Source organism: Fusarium mangiferae (genome assembly GCF_900044065.1).
Source record: "Fusarium mangiferae strain MRC7560 genome assembly, contig: FMAN_scaffold004, whole genome shotgun sequence".
Classification (NCBI taxonomy): Eukaryota; Fungi; Ascomycota; class Sordariomycetes; order Hypocreales; family Nectriaceae; genus Fusarium; species Fusarium mangiferae.
This window is the reverse complement of record NW_024573924.1, coordinates 2,979,601-3,002,803: the sequence shown is the minus strand read 5'-3', so window position 1 is coordinate 3,002,803 and position 23,203 is coordinate 2,979,601. Positions and strand designations below refer to the sequence as shown.

At 50.7% G+C, this 23,203-nt stretch overlaps 7 protein-coding genes across 7 annotated transcripts; 5 read left to right on the top strand and 2 right to left on the bottom strand.

Annotated features, from left to right (window-relative positions):
* Positions 1-59: 59 nt before the first annotated feature.
* On the bottom strand, positions 60-7,493 carry FMAN_09545 (uncharacterized protein; the record flags this gene model as incomplete). The annotated part of the gene is made up of 4 exons (XM_041830402.1): positions 60-494; positions 546-5,033; positions 5,085-7,374; positions 7,429-7,493. The coding sequence occupies 4 exons, from the start codon at positions 7,491-7,493 to the stop codon at positions 60-62; spliced, it is 7,278 nt and encodes a 2,425-aa protein (XP_041681068.1).
* An 822-nt stretch (positions 7,494-8,315) lies between these two features.
* On the top strand, positions 8,316-9,095 carry FMAN_09544 (uncharacterized protein; the record flags this gene model as incomplete). Its single annotated transcript, XM_041830401.1, has 1 exon — positions 8,316-9,095. The coding sequence occupies one exon, from the start codon at positions 8,316-8,318 to the stop codon at positions 9,093-9,095; it is 780 nt and encodes a 259-aa protein (XP_041681067.1).
* Positions 9,096-9,610: 515 nt separating this feature from the next.
* FMAN_09543 (uncharacterized protein) lies at positions 9,611-11,537 on the bottom strand (the record flags this gene model as incomplete). The annotated part of the gene is made up of 3 exons (XM_041830400.1): positions 9,611-11,331; positions 11,381-11,403; positions 11,452-11,537. The coding sequence occupies 3 exons, from the start codon at positions 11,535-11,537 to the stop codon at positions 9,611-9,613; spliced, it is 1,830 nt and encodes a 609-aa protein (XP_041681066.1).
* A 1,030-nt stretch (positions 11,538-12,567) lies between these two features.
* Positions 12,568-14,492, top strand: FMAN_09542 (uncharacterized protein; the record flags this gene model as incomplete). Its single annotated transcript, XM_041830399.1, has 3 exons — positions 12,568-13,036; positions 13,114-13,495; positions 13,541-14,492. 3 exons carry the CDS (start codon positions 12,568-12,570, stop codon positions 14,490-14,492), a joined length of 1,803 nt encoding a protein of 600 aa, XP_041681065.1.
* A 707-nt stretch (positions 14,493-15,199) lies between these two features.
* Positions 15,200-17,665, top strand: FMAN_09541 (uncharacterized protein; the record flags this gene model as incomplete). The annotated part of the gene is made up of 7 exons (XM_041830396.1): positions 15,200-15,714; positions 15,770-15,887; positions 15,938-16,025; positions 16,073-16,589; positions 16,635-16,956; positions 17,005-17,057; positions 17,104-17,665. 7 exons carry the CDS (start codon positions 15,200-15,202, stop codon positions 17,663-17,665), a joined length of 2,175 nt encoding a protein of 724 aa, XP_041681064.1.
* An 827-nt stretch (positions 17,666-18,492) lies between these two features.
* FMAN_09540 (uncharacterized protein) lies at positions 18,493-20,596 on the top strand (the record flags this gene model as incomplete). Its single annotated transcript, XM_041830395.1, has 4 exons — positions 18,493-18,974; positions 19,022-19,585; positions 19,632-19,918; positions 19,968-20,596. 4 exons carry the CDS (start codon positions 18,493-18,495, stop codon positions 20,594-20,596), a joined length of 1,962 nt encoding a protein of 653 aa, XP_041681063.1.
* A 783-nt stretch (positions 20,597-21,379) lies between these two features.
* On the top strand, positions 21,380-23,041 carry FMAN_09539 (uncharacterized protein; the record flags this gene model as incomplete). The annotated part of the gene is made up of 1 exon (XM_041830394.1): positions 21,380-23,041. One exon carries the CDS (start codon positions 21,380-21,382, stop codon positions 23,039-23,041), a length of 1,662 nt encoding a protein of 553 aa, XP_041681062.1.
* Between the last annotated feature and the right edge of the window lie 162 nt (positions 23,042-23,203).

Here is a 23,203-nt window from a genome sequence, read left to right as displayed (position 1 = left end):
CGCACCTTGAAGCAAATAACAACCATCCCCCAATCCATCTTAGCAATACCTGCAGAACCTCACCAGAAACTGCACCATCCTATGTAGTGCTGGCACAGATTCTCCAGCTTCGTAGCCTCCATGATCAACTTGTTGACCTGCGCAATGACATCCAGCTCCTCGTTGTTCTTGAAATCACGACCCGTAAGCTTCTGCTGCACGCGGTCCAGCACCTCCACCGCCCTCGCGTTCTGGCTCTCCACCTCTGGAGCACCGCCGTTGGTCAAGGCTTCACCCGCTGAGCTGTTTGTGCGAGCGCGAGCACGTGTCTGGATTGATGGCTCGGGCGCGTTGAGGAGTTCGGAGGGCGCGACGTCGCTGTCGAGGATGGATTGGCGACGGGCGCGGACTCCGCCGGGGACGGGCATGGCTGTGTCGTGGTCCGAGTTGAAGTTGGGGCCTGTTGGGGATGCGGCGCTTGTGAGACGCCATGTAAGGAGAGGATCGTGGATGAACTGTGCATGTCAGTATGAGATGAATCAATCTGGAAAAGGGGGTTGGCTTACCGCTTCGAGAACAGCCATGACGCTCTCTTTGTTGTCTCGTAGAACCCTCATCACGTTCTCGCATGTGATTCTAAAGCTACCCTCAATGTTGCTAACCTCCATAGCATAGGTCAGCATGCGAGTCAGTCGGAAGGGAACCCTCTCCGGGTATTTTTCTCTCTTCATCGCCACCTCGAAACAATCACCGAAATCGATGTGGATGATCTTTCCAGTGACGCGGTCAAGCATCAAGTTGGAAGGATGGCGATCACCCAGTCCCAGAATGTATCCCACCATCGACATGACACCAAGAGAACGAGTGTAGTTGGTTCGTCTCTCAAGCCAAGCCTCAGAAGACTTTGACTTGAGCCAGAGAACACGGTACAGGTCCTGTCCCGTGGTGTTGTCGAGCGCATAGCCAAACACCTCGACTTTCTGCATCAAGGTGAGGTTATCGTAGTCGGGCGCCATCTGGAGCATAATGCGGTGTTCAATGTTGAGCAGGATCTTGCGACTCTCACGATACTCCCTAATAAGAACGTGCAGGGTGTCGCTGTTGGGAACCCACCCGAGCAGACCGCTATTCTGCGAGAGCGGGATGGCAGGGTAGCGCTGGATGTTGAGGTGGCGCTTGAAGCACTCCGAGTCGTGGGCGAGGAGCGTGTTGCACAGGCCGAACAGCTGCATAACTCGCTCGTCCTGGCGGATATCCTCGTGGCCCTTGAGCAGGAACGCGTACGACTTGCTGTCACTGCCGTTGACGTTGAGCTTTCGTGGACGTTGCTTAGAGTTGATAACACTAAACGTTGTGTCAAAGGACATTATCCTCACGATGGGCTGTCCGCTCTTGTATGTTCCCGGAACTGCCAGGTCCAAGTTCTTCGCGTTAAGAAGCTTGGGCGAGCAGTACGTCAACTCCAGGGTGGTCACCTGAGGTAACTGCCTACTTATTCTGCGGAATACCTGATAATACAGATCCCACGCCTGGTTCAGGTCGTTGACGTCTTGGCTTGTCTCATACTGTCGGCACCAGTCTTGCGCTTCCTTAAGATCGCGACCGAAAGCCTGTGCAAAGGAGATCTCGCGCAGAGTCTCGGGTCCACGCTCCAGAAGTTCGTGGAGAGGCGCCAGTGTTGCGAACATGCCTTCAATGTTGCTATCACCAAAGTACAATCGCGAAGCTTCCTCCAATCCCTCATGCCAAAGCTCATGCCACAAGACGGCGACACGAATCAGTTCATGACTGACCGTGTCGGCCTGAGCGACCAGGTTTGCGCTGTGCTGTCTCATGCTATCCATAATTTGAGCTGCAGAACGAGATCTACGCGTGTTCTGCCAAGATTTCATGGCGACAGTGAGAGGGTAGACCAGAGCCTGAGGATGAGCTCGTCCGACATCTGCAAGAAGATTGTGCACCGATTGCTGGACTCGCTTGTTAGGCTGGTTGATGCGGGCAATCAGTTGAGGAATGACTTCGAGCCATGTGTCCACGCTGACATTAGCGAAGCCTTCGGTAACGGCCACGTTGACGTCTGCACTTCCGCCATGAGTGAACCAGAGTGTCAACAGTCGAAGAGTATCCTGAAGAGAGCTTCCCTGTGAAAGTGCGATGGATTTGAAGAAGCCCTTGACAGCGGGAACAACGTGATCGATCACCATACTTTGGTCTGTCCTCGACAAGTGTCCTTCATTTCCAGCTGTGAGTGTCTGCACAATCTCGAAATTGGCCAGCGCCCAAGCATGCCAGGCCTTGTACCATCGAGGATTGTACTTGGTTGCCTGAGAGTAAGACAAAAGAATGTCTTGAACCTGAGTGTACTGCCAATCATCCTTGTTGAGCGCAATCAGCCACTCTCCCTGGCGCAGATAGCACTTGGCCAGGAGGACTGTTTGGTCGTACAGCGCTCGTGAGGTATGTGGGCTTATGAGAGTAGGATCCATCGGGTTCTGGAATCCATAGTCGCCAGTGATGCTGGCATCGTTACCAGCTTGGGCAGCGAGGTGGGCCCTGGCAACCTCGAGACGGTGCGCAGCATCGTTGGTGAACTTGCGCAGGCAATACAGCGTCTTCTCCGGTATGCTACCCTTCTTGTTGACGGGCAGCTGCTGTCCAAGCTCCCACTGGTACTTGAGCACGGCATAAATGACCTGTGCGGCTGGTGCCGCCCTGGGGTTGGATGCTGCTTGTCGCTGCTCGTTCCAATAAGGAATTGCTGATATGAGAGGAGCATCGGTTCCAATGAGTTGCTTGAGCGACTTCTCGGCCAGTCCCATTCGTCCAGACTTGCGGCAAAGGTTGGCAAACTTGATCCACATGTGCATATTCTCCGTCGGTGCAATCACTATGGCCCTTAGTCTGAGCATGCGCTGCCAAACCTCGACGTTCCTCTGGCAACCCTTCAGTCGGGTCTCCCAAGTTCGTCGCATTATGGCCTGCTTCTTCTCGTCGCATTGTTTGTAGACGATGAGCTCCTCAAGCTCAGCAAGCATCTGCACGCGAACGACAACCTGGTATGCCCGGTTGTACGACTCACTAACCAACGCACTCAACTCGGTATCCAGGCCTTCACGAGCTTGCTGAACGCATGCGATCGCCTCGCGGAATTGATTCCGGTGGAGCGCCAAAATCGCACCGAAGAATGATCGATCGGGTGAGTATCTCTTGAGCGATGAGAGATAGTTGTCCATGGAATCCCACTTATTCAGACCCCATGCAGCAGCCGTGGCAAGAGGAGCAATCATTCTCTGAACCTCAGGCGTAGAGTTGGCCCAAGTGCTGCCAGTCAAGGAAGCCAAGGCCTCCCACTCTCCCAAAGCATGCAAACAACGCATCTTACCCATCACGATGTCAACAGGTATCGCCTGATCCTCAGGCACCTCCTCCTCACGCTTTTCATAAAACGCCAGCGCCTCTTCCCAACGCTCCAGCTTCTCGAACCAGGTTTCCCGCAGCTGGATGCCTTCCTTATACAGTTGAGCTTTGCGGAGAATACCGATAGCAGCATCGGACTGTTGGAGCTGATTGTTGATAACGATCAGGGCCTCGACTGCACCGCTGCTCTGGTCTTGCAGGAACTCGAGCTCCTTGTAGTGCAAGGCCTTTGCGTACGCGTGACAGCGAGCTGCCTCCCTACCGAGAACTCGAATGTCGATCGGCAAAGCCTTGTCGTCATGCTCCATAAACTCGGCGAGGTTGAGTAGGAGGCCAAGCAGATCAGGGGGGACGTTCTCGGATTTTATAGCGCTCTCAATGTTCTGGATGAGCTCGTCTTGGAACTGTTCATAGAGCTCGCTCCAGCAAGACACGAACGCTGAGTTAAAGAGCTCTCGAGCCAGAGGTAGATACACACTGGCGAGGCTGGCACAAGCTCGGAGAGCATGGTTCGGTGATTCGGTAAGCAATGTTGTACTGAAGCGTCGTAGCCACTCTTGCCAATCTTCCTTTGTGGATTTGCCTTTAGTGTCCCAAGCAGCCTTCAAATGAATGGCATTCATCTCCAGCTTCTTAGTACCCTGGTCCGCAAAAGGAGTCTCGTCTGCGCCATCAGCAAAGCCAACACCAGAGCTCAAGTCCTGTGGCAGTACCTCTCCCTTCTGAAGCTTGCTCACAAGTAGCTCGTAATTGGAGTGCTGGATCTGGTGCTGATTGATGGTCTTGTTGACTGTGCCCATAAAGTGTAGATAGTCTTTGCCCAGCTGTTGGATGAGCGCACAGAGCGTATCTAGGGCAGCGGTACGGAGGACAGGCTCACCCATGTCCAAGACGCGTGTAAGTGGGTGGATGATCTTCGCAGCGAAGTCGTTAAGGTTCACTTGGCGAGAGATCTTGCCGATCGTGTCGATGGCCTGCTTCCTGATGAACGTAGGCTGACCCTGCTTCTCGAATGTCCTGACGATGACGGGAATGATGAGATGCATGTACTCCTCAGCGCTGGCGCCAAACACCAAGAAGGCGTGCATCACCCTCTCTGACGGTGTGCGCTTGGCGGAAGTATCCTTGTCGAGAACACCGAGCATCAGTGGTAGCAGCCCAGCCAGGTAAATCTTGAATTCGCCCTCAAGCGACCTCGAAATGGCCTCAACCAGGGACAAAATCGTAGTCTGTAGTGAAGGTGAGGTATGCCAGTACTCCTGCAGGATCTCGACAATTGACGGCAGGTAATTCCTTATGTGTTGTCGCACGATGCTGACGAGGGTGGCCAGTTGATTGAAATAAGACTCGAGTCTTGTAGAGGTCGCAGATCGTATCACCTGTAGGAATGCCGGTATGATTCTATCAAGGAAGGACACACACTCCAAGCCAAGGGTGCGAAAGATGTTCATGATTGCTTCAATCACAGCGGCGTGGTGCTGGACCAACGAAGAGTCCTTCAGGATCTGGAGAAGAGCATTAATCACAACAGTTGGGAAGTACTCTTTGTTAGAGGGTGTCAATCCGGTCATCATGAGAGAAATGTCTGTTAGTTGGTTGGCCTCGCCACGTCGAGAATCGGGGGTTCGTTCCTCGGCCTGATCTGGTGTCAATAGTTGCATCAATTTTCGCCATTTCGCCAGATTTACCTGGTGTTTGTAAGGATCTAGAGCGCCAAGAATACCCATCAATTTGATCGTTTCCTGTCGCAGGGGTACTTGTTGCCCTTCGGTTCGGATGATGCTCTGCAGTATCTCGAGCAGCTGTGGGTATTCGATATATGGCTGAATGACGTATCCTGAATTGCTCGCAAGCTGTCCCAGAGCATGTAGAGCGGCACCCCGTTTTGCGTTGGAGCTCTGATCCTGTAGCGCATCAAGAATGATTGGCATCAGTCGGTCCTTGTAAGGCATCATGTCCTCGCCCCCCACAGTCGCAAGCTCACCAATGGCCTTGAGGATGGTAGCAGCAACAGAGGGGTTGCCATCCTTGGCTTTGGGGAGAAGTACTGAAATCATGGGTTCAACATAGGGCTTGATGAGAGATTGCGCATTTTGAACCAAGAGGCTCAACAGCTTTGCGCTTTCCTCCTTGTTCCTGGCGACATCGGAAAACTCGAGCTCAGTAAGCATCTGAATGAGAGTCTTTCGTAGCGAAGGAATGACGTATGCTGGGTTGTATCTAGCCAAGCGGCCGATGATAGAGATGGCGACTTCCCTGATCGAGAAAACCTCGTCGTTGAGCGCAAAGAATAGAATGCGAATATTTTCGGCCTTGGCCAAGTGTCTGTCAAATCGTTCGTCGAGAGCCGCCAGAACTGTCCGCCTGATATTCGGTTCAGGGTCTGAGACTCCGACTGTGAGAAGTTTCTCAATCACATCACCCACAACCTGAAGCGCATGGTAACTCGTCTGGTTGACAATCGGATCGCGAACGTATAATTGGCAGCATGTCAAGGCCGCTGCCTCGCGGATTTCTGGATCCTCGTCTTCAACGTACTTGATAGCGACATCTCGGACAAACTCGTTCAGAACATGTCCAGAGAAATCGAAGCTACCGAGAGTGTTAAGCGCCAACTTGACCTCAGCCCTTCGGTGCTCGTAAGCGTGGGGGTCTTTCGCGTCTTTGGGAATAATCGGCACTGAGCTGAGAGTATTCGGTTGTGGAGCGCCAAGGGGTTTGAACGGTTCGCCGCAAAGAACTACGCTGAGCATATCAAGTAGTCTCTCTTGGATGGTCGGCTTGACGGGAGGGATGTAGAAGGCCATGTCGACGAGAGCCTGTGTGAGCTTGGGGGTGAGATCGCACGCAAAGATAGGATCCAAGAGTGCCTCCATGTATTTGCTGAGAGTCTGACCAACAGCGACGGCAAGACGACTAATGCAGTCAAAGACAGGGTCGACTGAGCCTCTCTTGCGGGACTGAAGGCTAAGACCTTCGCGTACGTAAATCAAGACGCCATCGAGGTACGGAGCAATAGCGCTTTTCACAGAATTGGCTATGTTACCAATGGCAAGGAAAGCATCGTTGCGCTCCTTGTCCTTCTTCAACATGCCCGACAAGTATACCATGAACTTGTGCAGCCAAGTGTGCGCAAAGTCCGCTGGCGAGTAGCTGGCAAGGTCTGGGATCAAAAGAACCACGGTCTTTCGAATAGTCGGATCTCTATGGTCCTTGTGTTTGAAGACAATTTCGCATGCTTCTTGGTAATGTTCCTGCATGTACATAGCTCCCTGCTCGAGCAGTTCCTTCAAGACCAGTAGCGAGCCGTGAATCGACTCGACAGTGTTCACCTTGAGACCGGATCTCGCTTCGTTATAGATCTTATCCATCCATAGTTGCTTCATGTCCTGGTCTCGTTCACGAAGGATACGGAAGCAGGCGCTAACTGTTTCCGCTGATGTTGCCCGAATAAGCTGTCGGGGATCTCGGAGTCCTACCCAGATCCAGTCGAAGATTGTCGGTATATATTGGTACATAAGCGTTGGGGCACTACGGGCCAGTTCGCGGAGAACGAGGACAGCGCTATATCTTCGTTCCTCGATGCGGTCGTTCTGTAGCCACTCGAGAGCGGTATTAACCTCTGAGTCCACCACTTCTGATATCATCGCGCCGCCCGGGCGACATAATTTTCCCAGCGCGATCGCTGCTGGTTGCATAGGGTTGATGTCTTTGCCTCGAAGAATGGTCTTGAGGTTCTGTGTGAAACGCGTGTATTTGACGCCGACGTCGACGCCATCGAAATCGATGAGCGCATCGAGGGCATAGATGCCTCCGAGTCGCTCGGACGAGTCGTTGCCATGTGTAATGAGCTGTGTGATCCTGTTGTTGACTGAGTTGTAGAAAACCTGGAATTGCTCGGGGCTAAGGTCTCGATGGCAGACAGCTACAAGCTCGCGAAGCTGCACGGCGGATCGTTTTCGCAAATCATCGCTCGTTCTGTGGGAGTATTAGACCCCTTTGCCCTACCGACCGTCACATGGTGAAACCGACCTTGATTTTAGAGCGCGGGAGATGTTGTCCAGCCGGTCCAGGGCGACCTGCTGTGCTTGCGCCATGATGCCGTCGCGGCACTGGTGTGAGAGCGATCAACGTCGCATGTACTTGAATATCGAGCGCTCGATCGCAGTCGGGCGTTTTCGTAGAGGAGCGTCCGAGATGGAGGGGGGAGATCGTAATTAAGCTTCGAGCGAGGCAGCGCGTGCGCGTGTTGTTCGTTGTGAATGCGGCCGAGACGTTTCCAAAATACAAATATTGAGGGGAGACGCCCAGTTTAGTTGAGCGCCGTCGAGGGTAACGACCGGGGTGGTATTAAGAAAGGTGCATAGCACCGGGGGAGGTTGAAGTTGGAGGTTGATGAGCTTGGGTTGGGTGGAGGTCATTAGATGGATCAAGTTTGGAAATGGCGGGCCAGCGGTGGAGCACTACTGCGGTGTCGTCACAGTGCCAATAGCCATCAGTGATATTCAAGTAGCTTCTTTACAAGGACAATCTAAGAAAAGATTATTTAAAAAGAAGCATAATGAATTAGATATATGAAGCGATGTTAGCATCTGTCACTAGACTTTATGAGTAATTGTAGGAACTAAGGCACCGAGCTCTGTATCGCAAACCGTACCGTACAATCCGAATATCACACTGTCCCGCTATTCCAAGCTTCCACCTCCTTATCTTATCGATAAGCGACATCTCGACTCAATTCTTGGAATCGCCTCAGAGTTCCAGAACTCTCAACTTATTCATCCACATACACCTCCGACGCCCATCTCTATTCCTCCTGCTGTTCATCCCTGTCACTGCGGATCTCGAATCACTGCGTTGGCATCACCCCCCGGATCCATCATTTTGCTCGATCACGCGACATCCTCTACTCATCAATCATGGGTAACGACGGCGGCTCCATCCCCAAGCGTCGCGAGCTCGTCAAGAATGCGGCACGCGCTCCCACCACATCCGAATTGAAAGCGACAGCCCTTGAATCACTCTCTCACGCCTGGGCGCACTGCGCTCTCAGCGGTGAATTCCTCGACGTTGATACTCTTGTCTCCGATTGGCGTGGCCGTCTGTACAATTACGAAGCGATCATCAAAGGTCTCATGCCCTCCGATGAACCAGTTGACGTCACCCCCGCGAGCCTGGGCATCAAGTCACTACGAGACGTGGCGAAGCTCAAGGTCTCCAAGAACGGCGACAAGTGGGTATGCCCCATCTCCATGAAGGAGCTTGGCCCTGCTGTCAAGTCTGTCTACTTGGTACCCTGCGGGCATGTCTTTGCCGATGTCGCCATGAAAGAGATCCAAGAAAAGGCGTGTCCAGAGTGCGGTGCCGAATTCGAGCAAGACAACATCATTCCACTTCTTACAAACTCTGAGGCGGATATCGAGCGATTGGAGAAAAGAATCGAGAACCTTAAGAGCCAAGGGCTTACACATGCCCTGAAGAAGGACAAGTCGGAAAAGAAGAAGAAGCGCAAGGGCGATGATGTGGAGAAAGAGGACAAGGCTGCGAAGGATAAGAAGTCAGATGATGCGAGGATCAGTGGCATCAACAATGAATTTGCGGCGTCGTTAACGGCAAGGGTATTGGCTGAGCAGGACGAGAGGAATAAGAGAAGAAAGCTGGTAGCAGAGTCTGTGAGGCGAGAGACTGCTAGAGGTTGAGAATAGGATTTAAGTATATAATGATACCCAAATTAATGACGTTCCATCAACAATGACGCTTTGCGCTTAGATTGCTTTCACGCAAGATTCGTCGTTCCGTGTCGGTGTCGCCTCTTTCGCTAACCTAACCGAATGGAGGCACCAAAAGCCGTGAGGACTGTACCTCACAACACGAAGTCAACTAAACCTAGAAAGGTGAGACCTGGATTTCTAAAAGCATTAATTACATGAAGGTACAATAGGACTTTCTTTACCAGGGCGGTAGTGAATGTCACATCAACTTCCAGAACAGACTATTCGTCTAGGGTAGCTGCTTGAATCCAACACGACCAGGATGCACGGCGATATTGAAACGATGTAATTTATAGAGGAGTCAACATTTGAACTTAAAGAAATTCATGATTGGCGCATCAAACATCAAACAACGCAGTCTATGAACGGGAAAAACATGGGTATATAATGCATAACAGCATCTTCAACAACATCCAACTCAATCATGCCACTCGTCAAATACTTCAACATCTTAAAAACTCCCTCGTAACCTTCCACGACTTCTCTCCCGGCTCAGGGTCTCTAAAGAACGTAACCCAAATACCACCATCATCCGCCGGTCCAATAAGCGCATTCTTAATTCTCCTGCTCTCCGACACACCATACGGTGACTCGAGCTTCGCAGATTTGAGCGCTGCAGAATCGAGATGCTGAATACCCTCAAGCGCTGCTGATATCGGCGACACAGGCTCGGGCGTAGGAGTAGGAGATGAACGACTCGACGCCAAACTGCACGGTGAACCAGACAGGATTTCCTCAGGTGTTGGATCGCTGAATGATGGGGGCGGGGGAGGTAAACTGGGAGGTTTTGAGATGTCGACTTTGATCTTCTTGGGATCACAAGTAAAGAGGTCGAACGCAGCGTTTGCTTCGGCGGATACTTCGCTCAAACCGCTGGGACTTGGAGCGATGAAGGGATCCATTGCAAAGTCGAGATCGAGAGGGTAGTCGAACTCAGACTCCTCAATCTCAATGCTTCGCGCGGCGATGACGGCGGTTTCACGCGCATGCCAGAGATTCTCCCTGCGATTGCGCATTTGGTTCCGCGTCAAGAGTTTAAGCGCTGCCCGACGAAGGAGCGGATGTCGACATTTTATAGCTGTCCAGTACACAGGTGGTATAATCTCAGTCTCGAAGCTAAAAGGCTCTAGTTTTGCGTTGGAGGGGACAGAACTGATGATGGTTGACGCGAGAGTGATGATGTTTGCAAAGTTGGGTATGAACTGATCGAGCTTTGTCTCGCCTGTGTCCAAAGCAGTAGAGACCCAGATAAGAGTTGACTGGTGATAGATGCGGAGGACGTTTAGTGAGTTTTCGAGAGAAGGAGATTGAGGACTCATTGATGTTGTGACGGTGAATGCGGCGTGCCAGCGACTCAATTGTGAAAGAAGATGCTGCTGCTCGTTCTGAAGCTTTCTGATCTCTTCCGGTTCCGCATTCGGGTTGTAGATCGGAGCTCGGGCGCTTGTGCTGAACTGTAGGGCATCATCTAGAAGGAGATAAAGCGCATATCGAGCTTCTTCAATGGTGGCAAAGACAGCGGGCATGTCGCTCCAGCTGCGTAGGTGCGCTGGAATAGGCGCTGGCCGGCTGCCGAAGAGGAAGCTCGAGAGACTGAGGCGCGCATAGACAGGCACAAGAGAATGCTTAATCATCTCCATCGCCGGTGATCTCCCATCACCGAGCGTAGAAAGAATTTGTCGTCCCTGGCAAATATGCATCTGCGCTGCTGTATCACGATCAATCAAGAACTCAACACAAATAAACAAGACACAAACGAGCAGCGGCACAACAGAAGGCTCACTCCTCTGTCCCCAATTCCTCAGCGACGTAATCGCATTTCCATACTCCTTAAAAGCAAACCTTGTATCAATCTCCCTCAGACTCCTGCTCTTGACCTGGACAGCCTCGTGTAGACTGCTGATAGCGAGAATGGCGTGTCGAACAGCTGGTTCGGTGGAACTCATCTTGAGAACCACGCCGCCCCAGAAACTAGCATCGATGGGACCGGAAAGGACTTTTGCAGTGCGCAGGCGGTAATGGTCAAAGGCGCGTACTTCTTGGGGTGTGTCGAAGCCTGGAGCTGGGGAGAGTGATGTAGGTTCTGGGGAGGAGTTGGGGGAGGTACGGTAGCCGTCGCATTGACGACCTGTTTTGATGCATCGTAGACAATAAGGCTTGCCTTCTGTGGGTTTGTTAGAAGAAGATCTGATAGATGAGTAGTGTTTGTTTACCATCGCATTTGACTTTGCGAATCCTGGAGAACTGTTAGTGAGTGATGCACGTGAGCGAATGAGTTACGAACTTGCAGGTGATGCAACCAGTGCGGACCTTCTTACTACCCTTACGGCCCGAAGCCTTGGGCGGTGATTGTGACGGAATTGAATACATGAGGTCCACCAGTAACGTAATTCTATCTTAGGGCTGATGTTCAGCTTCAGTTGTCGAGGAAGAGTCCGAGATCAAGAGTCCGAGCCCAAGAAATGAAAGGAGCTTCGTGGGTGAACGTGGTGCCTTTATTTGCTTGGGTGCCCGCTGTAATTGTAGGGGCCTAGGCTGAATCCTTCATCCCCGCAGTGTTGATGATCCTTGCTTGATCTTGACGCTGTGCTTACAGAGCCCCTCGGCAGTGTATGGAGCTTATTTGCTGGACAGGCGCTGGGATCGGGTGTTCTAAATGGATTGGGGCGCAGCAGCTATGAGGATGAGGCGAAGCTGATTAAGGGTATAGCCGGTTAACTATGATGATACTGCAATGATCCATGGAACTTTATTTTCCATTTATTGATAGATAGCAAACTGTTGTATTGCTTCTGGTTTAACTTGGCTAATGATTCAGATGGCAAGATGGTGGTTATTACGGGTGCCAGCGTTAATATGATAGGGATATTGGATGTGTCAAACCATTCGCTCTCGGATTGAAAATAGTTACTCTGCAATACGAATACACTTTAACTTAGAAGGAAACCGCTAAAACTAGTAATTAAGAACAGAAGAAACGACCCAACGGCTGCCAATCCACGATAACCACTCCCCTCAGACCAACCCCCGGCGCCTCAGCCTTACAGCAGACCCCACAGAGCTCCAATCCTTCCACGCAACTCCCCCTCTTCCCCAATTGGTCCGCTCGGACTCAAACCTCGGACTCAGATCGTAGGCGCAGTCAGACGCTAAATCCTCCCAAAACACTTCTTTTTCCTAATTCAGCTCGCACTCACTGTCCGAGATTAAAGCCAAGATGCTATACGCAAAATATAGCTAAATTCCTCAGCCTTGAGGGCTGAGAGGATTTACGCATTGGAATCCGAGAAGCTCAAGATCTTCATGATGATGTGATGGTGTATATAAGGGAAGCCCCCAACGTATCTATCATGAGGGTTACATACAAATCATCATTCGCTGGCTTTTCATTCTTTTGATAATGCCCTCTCCTTCTAAAATTGCAGCTGTAGCTGCTGTGTCCTTCACTCTCATCGACGCAAAAGCTTGTCCGCCCCTTGGCGCCGTCTTCCCAGCACCTCAATCCCCTTCCCAAAGCTCCATCGTCAAAAAAGCAACATCCCTTCTCAAAGCAGGTCTCGACGCTCAAATAGGCGCTCGATTCAATACTTCAGCTCTCTCTATTGGAGTCAAGTCCCTTCACGAGGATGACCCTTTGTTTACGTATCAGTGGACACCGCCTAATCCCGGCGAGGGCACTGATAAGGTAGACGAAGACACTGTCTTTCGAATTGCTAGTGGTTCCAAGCTTTTCACTGCTTTGGCGGCGCATATTAGTGATAAAATTGACTTGGAAGCTTCTGTGTTGAAGTATTTGCCTGAGTTGAACAAGACAGCTGGGGATGTATATCTTTTCGTTGAAGTGGGAGGACATCACTGTCGGATCACTCGCTAGTCATCTCTCAGGCGTTGGTGTTGATAGTAAGCCACCATTCCACATTCGACTTACTCAACTAACCGTGAATAGTGGCTCAGGATCTTGCGATCGTTGGCTCAGCTCCATGGCAGCCATACGGTCTTCCCGAGGTTCCCAAGGGCAAAGGCCCCAACTGCTCTGGTCTTCCCGGCACTACCCCCTGTACCAGGAAAGATCTTCTTGAGCAGGTCAACCTTCGACCTCCAGTTTATGCACCTTTCACCAACCCTATTTACTCCAACGTTGGCCATGCTCTTCTTGGTCTTGTCATTGAGGCTGCTGAGGACATGCCCTATGAGGATGTTATCAAGCGTGATATTCTTGACGTTGTTGGTATGAAGCATACTTATGTCGACAAGACTCCTCCCATGGATGATCTCTTCATTCCTGTCAAGGAGCCTACCTGGAACGCTACTCTTGCTGTTTTCGATTCGTAAGTCAAATATTTCGATGCAATAACTTTGACTGACTGTTTCAGTGCTGGTGGCATTTTCTCTTCCGTCTCTGACATGCTTCTCCTTGCCGATGGTATCCTCAGCAACAAGTTCCTCACACCCGTTCAAACCCGCAAGTGGATGAAGCCAGAGGCCAACACCGCTTCATGGGGCTACCAAGTCGGCGGTCCATGGGAGATCCTCCGCGGTGACAACATCACCTCTGACGGTCGTCTCATCGACATCTACACCAAGAGTGGTGATCTCGGTCTCTACCACTCTCAAACCGTCCTCATTCCCGACTACGACATCGTCATCTCTATCATGACCGGCGGTCTCGAAGCGTCTGCAAACTCCTTCGTCACCGGCACCATCCTCAGCAAGGTTCTCCAAAATCTCCTTCCCGCTATTGAAAAGGTCGGTCGTGATGATACAAAGGAGGCTTTTGTAGGTGATTACGAGGACAAGGATACCAACTCAACTATTACATTCGCAATGGACAGCGGACCTGGTCTCAAGATCAAGAGCTGGCAGGTCCGTGGTTTCGATGTCCTGAACAACATCGGAAACTACAATTTCAACGCCCTCGAGTCCAACGCCTCCACAGAGACTCCATATGTCGACGCCCGCATGTATCCCAGCAACCTCAACAAGAAGGGCCAAACAGCCTGGCGCGCTGTTTTCGACCGCACGAATTCTACCGCGGACGCAGAGTATGACAGTGAACTGTTCTTCAAAGATGGAGCATGCCAGACCTGGTTCCAGCAAGATCGTATGGTATACGATTACCTGCCCCTGGATTTGTTTGTTTTTGTTGAGGGCGAGGAGGGTGTTAGTGAGGCAGTGAAGAGCCCTGCTTTCAATGTGACTTTGACAAAGGTACGGCAACCCGCGGAGAAGAAGGCGGCGGATGATAGAAATGCTGCTGGTGAGATGCGAGTTGGGGGCCTTGGTCTTTCACTTGTGGCTGTTGCGACGTTTATGAGCTTGTTCTAATAGTTTGCAGGTCAAGTCTGGTACTCAATATTGAAGAACTGTTGGTAATTACCATGGAATGGATAAGAGTGTAATACAATATATATATATCGACTTTTGTCATTCGCCAATGAGACTCAAGCTATTAATTAAAATACACTGTTTAATTTACCTAGCCTAGCCTCCAGTGACACTCGTCTGCAAGTGTCCTGCGTGGTTTTCATAGATGGCCTCCCTGGGGACCTCGGGGGGCCAGGATAGAGACCCTTCCCAACAACGAAGAACAGCCTAATAAACAATCCAGATGCCTAGCAAACATAAACCGGGTCTAGCTCACACGATAAACACCTCAAAAAACAAGCTTAAACACAATAAACTCACGGAATCCTCGGACCATTGAAAAAGTTCCTCAACCCCGCACCATCATAATACAACGCTACGCGGTGATCGAGACCCAACATGGAAGGTCAACCAGAGCCAAGCAAATCCTCATCGTATGACGCAACATCTTATCGTGAACCTCGCAGCAATGCCGTGTTCTCGTGAACTTGGACATTCCTCTTTCAGAGATGCGGTGTAAGCGCTAGCTTATCGTGACTGGGTGTAAGTGAAATCCCCCGCACGAGATGTGCCAAGCATGCTTTGGAGGGGTAGTATAAATATGATGTAGTTCTCTGATGTGTGCTCTGAAGTAGTTCGTCACGATTGTTGAAATAGTCTTGGGAATCATGACGAGGAATCTGGCTACTTGTCTTGTTGCTGCGGCGTGTGTATACGCTTGTCTACCCGACAAAGATGAACTCTCCGCTCTTCGGGCCCGTCGCTCAGCACGTACATCTCAAAGTCGTCACCTGAAGCGCGATGTCGTCGAATTTCCTCCCGTCCTCACTGAAGTCGAAACTCTCCTCGTGAATTCCTTCGACAACAATTCTGTCTCAGACTGGTCACTTTACTACACCTCTGGTTACCGTCTCGCAGGCCATAACAGGTCTCAAGCAGAGTGGACGCAGAAGAAGTGGATCGACGCAGGTTGGGAATCGTGGATTGATGAGTATTGGATCACGTATACGGAGCCAATTGAGAGTACGCTTAGTCTGAAGAGGCCTGATGGGAGTGTGCATGAGGTGCAGCGGTTGGAGGATAAGTTGGATGTTGATGAGCAGACGAGGAATCCTAATGAGCAGGTTGCGTACCATGCGCTTTCTGGAAGTGGGAGGGTCAATGCTGAATATGTTTACGTGGGGTAAGAATATTTATGACATCGACGTACTGTTTGCATGGCTAACTCTGGGGTGTAGTCGTGGTTCGAGGGAGGATTATCAGAAACTTAAGGATCTTGGTGTTGAGCTGAAGGGGAAGATTGCCCTGGCTCAATATGGTGGCGCAAACCGTGGAGTCAAGATCAAGAACGCTGAGGTAAGTTCTTACCAACAGATTATGAAGAGTCAGGTACTGATTCATAGTAGGCTCACGGCATGATTGGAACTATCCTCTACACAGACCCTCTCGAGGACGGTGAGATTACAGAAGCCAACGGCTATCTCCCCTACCCAGGTCAGCATGAAGGATCCCCAGACATCAATACACACTAACAGCTCCAGACGGCCCTGCTCGCCACCCGTCCTCCATCCAAAGAGGCAGCACCCGCTGGGGCTCCCTCTCCTTCGGTGACCCCTCAACAATCGGCTACGCCTCCCACAAAGACTCTCCTCGCGCTGACATAACCCCCTATGGGCCCTCCATCCCATCAATCCCCATCTCCCCTCGCGACGGTCTTCAACTCCTTCACGCTCTCGACAACCACGGCCTCTCCGCTGAAACAGTAAACAGAACTAACTACAAGGGTGCTTTTTCAAACGTTACGTATCATAGTGGCCCTGCACCAGGAGCTACGCTTAATCTTGTGAATATCATGGACACGAGACTCGAACCGGCATGGGATGTTATTGCTTCGATTAATGGCACGAATGAAGATGAGTATGTTATCATTGGTAATCATAGAGACGGGTGGACGGCTGGTGGAGCGGCGGACGCTGTGTCGGGTGGTGCGTTGCTTATTGAGATGGCCAAGGCTTTTGGAAAGCTCGTCGAGAACGGATGGAAGCCTCGTCGAACAATGTGAGTCATCCCAACCCAACACAAGATGAAAACTAACGAGAGCAGTATTCTAGCTTCGTGGGACGCTGAGGAGTTTGGTCTCATGGGCAGCACAGAATGGGTCGAAGACCATCTTCCAGAACTAATTGAAAAGACAGTTGCGTATATCAACCTCGACACAGCTGTTTCTGGTCCGAGAGCGGAGATTGTTGGATCAGGTGAGATCCAGACCATTGCTATTGAGACTATGAAGAAGATCATCTTTCCTGAGGGCTATGGCGCTGGGCCCACGTTGTATGATGCATGGTACAATGCTACTGAAGGTGTTTTGCCTGCTATGGGAAGTGGTAGTGACTATGCTGCTTTCTATCACAACGGTATCACTTCTGTAAGTGTGACGGAAGATCTGACAGGGGATGTGACTGATCTTTTACAGCTTGATATTGCTGGAGGCCCTGGTCCTAAAGATGCCGTTTACGCATACCATACGTACGTATTCCATTGGCTTTGCCATGACTCAACTGACATAACCCAGTCTCTACGACACGCATCGCTGGATGGCCGAGTACGCAGACCCAGGCTTCCATCTCCACGTAGCAATGGGTCAATTCGTAACTCTCCTAACATACCACATCGCCGACGATCCCCTCATCCCCTTTGATCTCACTCACGCCGGAACCGCCCTGCGCGACATCTTCGAGGATCTCGAAGAAAAGCTCACCGACCGCTTCCCCTCCTATGAGCTTGATCTCACGCCCCTCTCCTCAGCAGTATCTTCCTTTGAAGAAGCAGGAAAGCGCATTTCTACGCTAGCTAAGCAAGCACTCGCTCTAAATGATACTGTTCTGCTGAGTGCTGTTAATGCGGCGTACAAGGCGTTTAGTCGAGGCTTCGCGAGCGAGGGATTGCTGCCGGGTAGGTTTTCGTTTTACAATGTTGTTAGTGCACCGGGGCTGGATAGTGGATATGGCGCGGATGTTTTTCCAGCGGTGCAGGATAGCTTGGATCAGGGGAATTTGACGCAGGCTGAGGAGTGGGTTGAGAGGAGTGCGAAGGCTGTCTTGAGGGCGGCTGATATTTTGAAGGTTGGAGAGTAAGTTGCGGTTTGAAGCTATTCTTATGACGTTGGGGGAGAAGCGGGCTCATGTTCCAAACGGGTGCCTTCAAAAGCATATTTAATTGAGTAGATTGCTTGCATTATGCTGTGCGCCGTTACTGTTACTCACAGATTTAAGCGACAATGCCACATCATCTGCATACGATAAGCGACCGCACGTCAGACTCAGCCTGGGGATGTGAAATGAACACGATGGCATCAGCCCCCAACGTTTACCCGTGAGCGAACCACAGGGAACCGCTGGAACTGTAGGGCTGATCAGTTCATCGAGTCCATTTTCTGGTGCCTGGAAAACAAGCAACACAGCCCATGCAACAACGGCCATCACGAGCGAATCAAAGGCCCCTGTCATCAAGGATCATCTCGAGTCTTACCCCATTCATACCAGCGCAGTGGACCAGAATAAAACGGCCTTGCCAATTAGATCGACAGTCTAGGACTTTTGGCTGCAGGCTTCAGGCGAGGCAACCTGTGCGAGAGGGAGAGTGAGATGAGGTGAAACGGATGTCCGACTTGTCTGTCTCCCTTGTTTCCATTAATATAACACTGCCTGCTTATGCCCTTCTGTTTCTCACTTGATCAATCATTAATTATTGTCAAACCTGCCGGGTTAATTCACTCCTTCAATCGTCGTCAACGCTCCTTTGACCTTGTTTCATCTGTATTGCAACTTTCGCATAAAATATCCCTTTAATCTCACCCTGTGAGTTCCGAAACATCTTCAATGGCGTCAGCCTTTATGCACCACGCAAACTAACAAACGCCTCCAGAATTTCTCCATTTCTTTTCTTAAAACGCATCGCGAAAATGGGAGATAATAACTACATCGGCGAAGCTGGTCTTCACCATCTTCCTCTGCGCATGAGAGACGCACCACTCTCCAAATTCCCCTCTTTAAACCAGCGAAATGGCAAAAAGGTCCCTGAGAGCTTGCACTTCACCCCTGGGGCTTTTCGTCTCAGGTCGCCGACGGAGTCGTCAATGAGTAGTATTTCTTCAGCAAATGTTCCTGATTCTGCGACGACGCATTCGCTTTCTACGCTGGCGAGTCCGATAAGCACCACGTATGCGAGCTCGATCCAGGAGCAGTTTGCTGCTGCGACGCTAGATGGGTCGAGACCTGCGAGCCGTATCTGCCATCGACATAATCCATCGAGCGGAACTTGCTCGATGTTTGTTAATGAGGATGATGATGCGATTATCACGGGATATCCTGAGTTCGATATCAAGATTAGAAATTTGAACGAGGCGCATGGAAGACCTGTTGTTCAAGAGCTTAGGCCTGCGAGGTGAGTCTTCCGATGGTTCCGTGCGATCGTGTCGCTTACGTTCACAGCCCCAGTACAGAGTCGTTTGTGAAGGAGGAGAGGGTTCTTACGCCAACAACAGAGTCGCATCGTACGGACAATATTTCTAATGATGATGAAGATGACTCGGAAGAAGTGTCGCAAGAGGACGCAAACTCAGTGCTCAATTACGCACTCCAGGTCATTTACGGCGTCGACCTCAACGACGTCTCCATTCCGCAAGACAAGGTCCAAAGCCTCGTATCCAACTTCACGCAAGACATAAGCCAGCATATCTGGCAATCTGCTTCAGATGGTCAATTATCGCACACAATGTCAACCTCAAGCTCCTCCTCTACACCCTCCCAGGACGCTAATGGCGATCGCCGGGGCGGAAAGAGGAAGAAGCAAGGTCGACGTGAAGATGACGGCGATGAGTTTAGCGATGGTGAAGGGTCGGGATACTTGCCTACAAAGCGCTCACGACCGAATCCCAAGGAGGATGAGAATCTTCGATTGAGCTGTCCGTTCCGAAAGAGGAATCCTCATCGTTTCAACGTGAGGGATCATCATAGCTGCGCAATGACCTATTTTCCAAAATTCGCTGAGCTAAGGTTAGTAACCATAATCTTACGTTGAACTGTTACTAACGCTTCCAAGGCAACACATTGTCAAGCAGCACAAGCGCGACGATCCATCTGCTTTTGTCTGCGATCGATGTAGTCGTGACTTTCCCACGCGCAAAGAACTGCGTGATCATCAGCGCTTACCAAAAGAGTACATGTGTGATATCGCTGATGCCGATGCTGAGAGTGGTATTGATCCTCAGACTGCCACAAAGCTGTTGAGTAGAAAGAGAGCGAGTGGTACTTCGCCTGAAGTTCAGTGGAAGGAGATCTGGAACATTGTGTTTCCCGATGATGACGATAGTGATGTTCGACCATACGGTGAGTATCCGTTCCTCATTATTTGTCAGGACACGGCTGACTTCAGCAGAATACACGCCTGTAATCGAGCACTTCGAAGTCGAAGCCAAGTACCGCGAAGCATTCGACCAGCTCAAATACTCCCTCCTCGACAAAATCTCCAACCCCGCCACCCTCGAAACCCTCTCCACAAAGTTCTACCAATGCTTCGTCGAGACTCTAGACCAATGCATCGCCAACGCGCAAAGCATGCCCTACACAAACCGCAGCAACAAAAAGAACGACATAATCCGCTCCCAAACAACACAAAGCATTCGCAAACCCCGCGGTATCATGCCTCGCCCCGACTCCGGCGTTGTCATGGACGATGGATCTGAAGAGAGCGGCAGCGTGATGCTTGGGCATAGAGACAGCGTGCGGACTGTTAGGACTGCGCTCAGGGGAAGTCAAGTTCCCGAGACCGTTAATGAGGTAGTTCCTGCTACTGGGTTCGAGGGGCTGATGATGGGGATGGATGGGGCGGACGTGCAGGCTTGGAATAATGGGGTTCTGTATCCGCAGATGATGCCTGAGCAACTTATTCCCACGGGGGGTATGACGCCGCAGACGGAGTTTGTGAATTGGGGGCAGATATATCCTGGTTTTGATACACTGGGAAACGGTGTTAATGGGTTTACGGGGTTTAATGGACAGCAGTAATGGGGCCAGGCTGGGCTGGGCCTGGTTGGTGTAACACTTCTTGTATATGACTTTGTTTGGATGATGAGACTGTGATCTCAATAATCAACATCACTCCAGTTCTCAATGGGGCCAATATTATCTTCGCAAAAATACACTTGGCGCGTTCAGGTCAACTTTAGCAGAGAACATCCTAAAATTTGACTATTTGAAACTTGTGGCTGAGGGCGTAAATCAGAACAGAGAACTCAGTGCCTTGCTAAGGTTGCTTTCCTTGTTATATTGGGCGGTTAGAGTCAGCGACTTGGAGGTGTGCATGTCTGGCACTGGATTCTTGATGTGGCGAGCTGAACTATTCAGCCGTTCCAAATCAGGCAAGCAGCGGCCAAATAGGCAGAGAGAAAGCACCTCTTTGGAAGCTGAACACCCTCAAACAGTTAGACCTGCAACTGGATTGTGATCAAAGAGTTTCGAATGTGATAACTTTGCATGGATTTTCAGCTGCTCAAACTCTCGGGCACGCAGCTGACCCATATAATGGTCTAGCCAGCTATAGATTATGCAATCCCCCGTTTTTAGAAGTGCCGCGTCGCTAGTCCGGCTGTGGCTTGCGTAGTCGCCGTATATTCATCCAATGGGGAATGGAACTTCGGCCAATATGTCTCAGTCGACCACTTCACATACATTGGGCAAAGCCCAAGAGAAAGCCACGAATCTGCTATAAAGAGCCCAAAGATTGGTTTTTCTTTCCTAATAATATCATCGCTTCTCTTTATCAAATATTACCTTTGACCATAGAACATTATGGATCTCCAAAACCTATCCGCAGCAGAGCTCGTCCAAAAGTTCGACAATGATCCAACAAACACTACCCTGGCTGAAGAAATTCACCGTCGCACAATCGACCCATCGCTGAACGGAGAACTATTCCAAGAAATCAAAAACCTCAAAGACTCCATTGAAGGGGTCACCAAGCCTCCTGGCGATGAGTTTGTAAGACCTCGGCCCGGCCCTAAAACATCATGGGAGAATTGTATCGGCCAGCAAAAATGCACTCCCAAGTCCTTGCGCTATCCCAAGGGATTATCAGACCTCGTCCAAGCTGTCAAGGATGGTAGGGATCAGAAACTCAATGTTAGAGCCGTGGGCTCGGGACATTCGTTCTCGAACATTTGTCCTACTGATGGGATTCTTCTTGATCCTCATGGGATGAATAAGTTCTTGAAGCTGAGCCCCGAGACATTGAAAGATCCTTCTGAAGCTTCGGATCATGTCTTGGTTGAGAGTGGCATTACGATCAAGGATTTGAACTCGCAGCTTGACAAGATGGGCAAGGCTCTTGCGACTATGGGAGCGTATGATGGACAGACTCTTGTCGGAGCTGTTACAACCGGCACTCATGGCAGTGGTAAAGATTCTGGAAACCTAGCCAGCCTTGTTCGAGCTATCATACTTGTCTCTGAGACTGGAAAGGTTTATCAGATCGAGCCAAAGGATGGAATCACAGATCCTGCCAAGTTCGTCCCGGGCGACGCTCAGGAACTCAAGCAGGATGATGATTGGTTCCAAGCAGCTCTCATCGCAATGGGCTGCCTCGGTCTTGTCTACTCTTACATCATCGAAGTGGTACCAACATTCTTCCTTAGCGAAGTCCGGGCATTGACGACCTGGCAAGATTACAAGTCACAACTCGCAGGGGGTCTTGCGTCTGCTCCTCTGCAGAATCACTACTTCGAGATTGATCTCAACCCTTATGAGACAGTTGGCCGCAACATCGCCGTCACCACCATCCGCACATGCTCAAATGCTACGAAACGCGAAGGCGGCCGTGGCTTCGACAACTGGCTCGCCGGCCTCCTTGCCCAACACCACTGGGTCGAAGACATCCTCGTCTGGATCCTCAACCGCTGGCCGCTCCACAGCCCAGGCATTATCACCACCGCTATGAAAAGCCTCCCCGTGAAGCACTACATCGACAAAAGCTTCAAAGTCCTTAATATCGGCGCCGTCGACGACGTAAAGGCCTACGCCATGGAACTATCCTTCGACGCCAACAAGGACATAGTCTCCATCGTTGATCGTATTCTCGCGCTGTTCCAGAAAGCAGCTGCTGAGAAGAAGTGGTTTCTGGCTGGGCCGTTTGCGCTGCGGTTTGTTAAGGAGTCTAGTGCGTTTTTGGCACCACAGCAGGGGAGGACGACGATGATGGTTGAGATGGATATGTTGTTTGGGGTCAAGACGGGGGAAGAGCTGTTGAAATTTATGAGACAGGAGTTGTGTGAGGGCGAGGAGGGGAAGGATGTTAGGGTTCATTGGGGGTTGGATTTGGATACTGTTAAGAAAGGGGACTTGGAGAGGATGTATCCTGAGTCGGAGAGGTGGTTGGCTGTTTATAAGGAGCTGAACTCGACGGAGATCTGGAATAGTCCTTTCACGGACCGTCTGGGGATTTCTATGCCTATGTAAATCAATATCAGACCATTTTGATGGAATATTAGGAGTTTAAGTATAAGCGAATATTCTATTATGGCAGATAGTCTTAAGCTCTCGATTGTCTTGCGATCATTTCCTTCACTTCCTTGTCTAAATATTCTAGTGTTTTCGCTAACTTCCCGTGGGAGAAGCCGG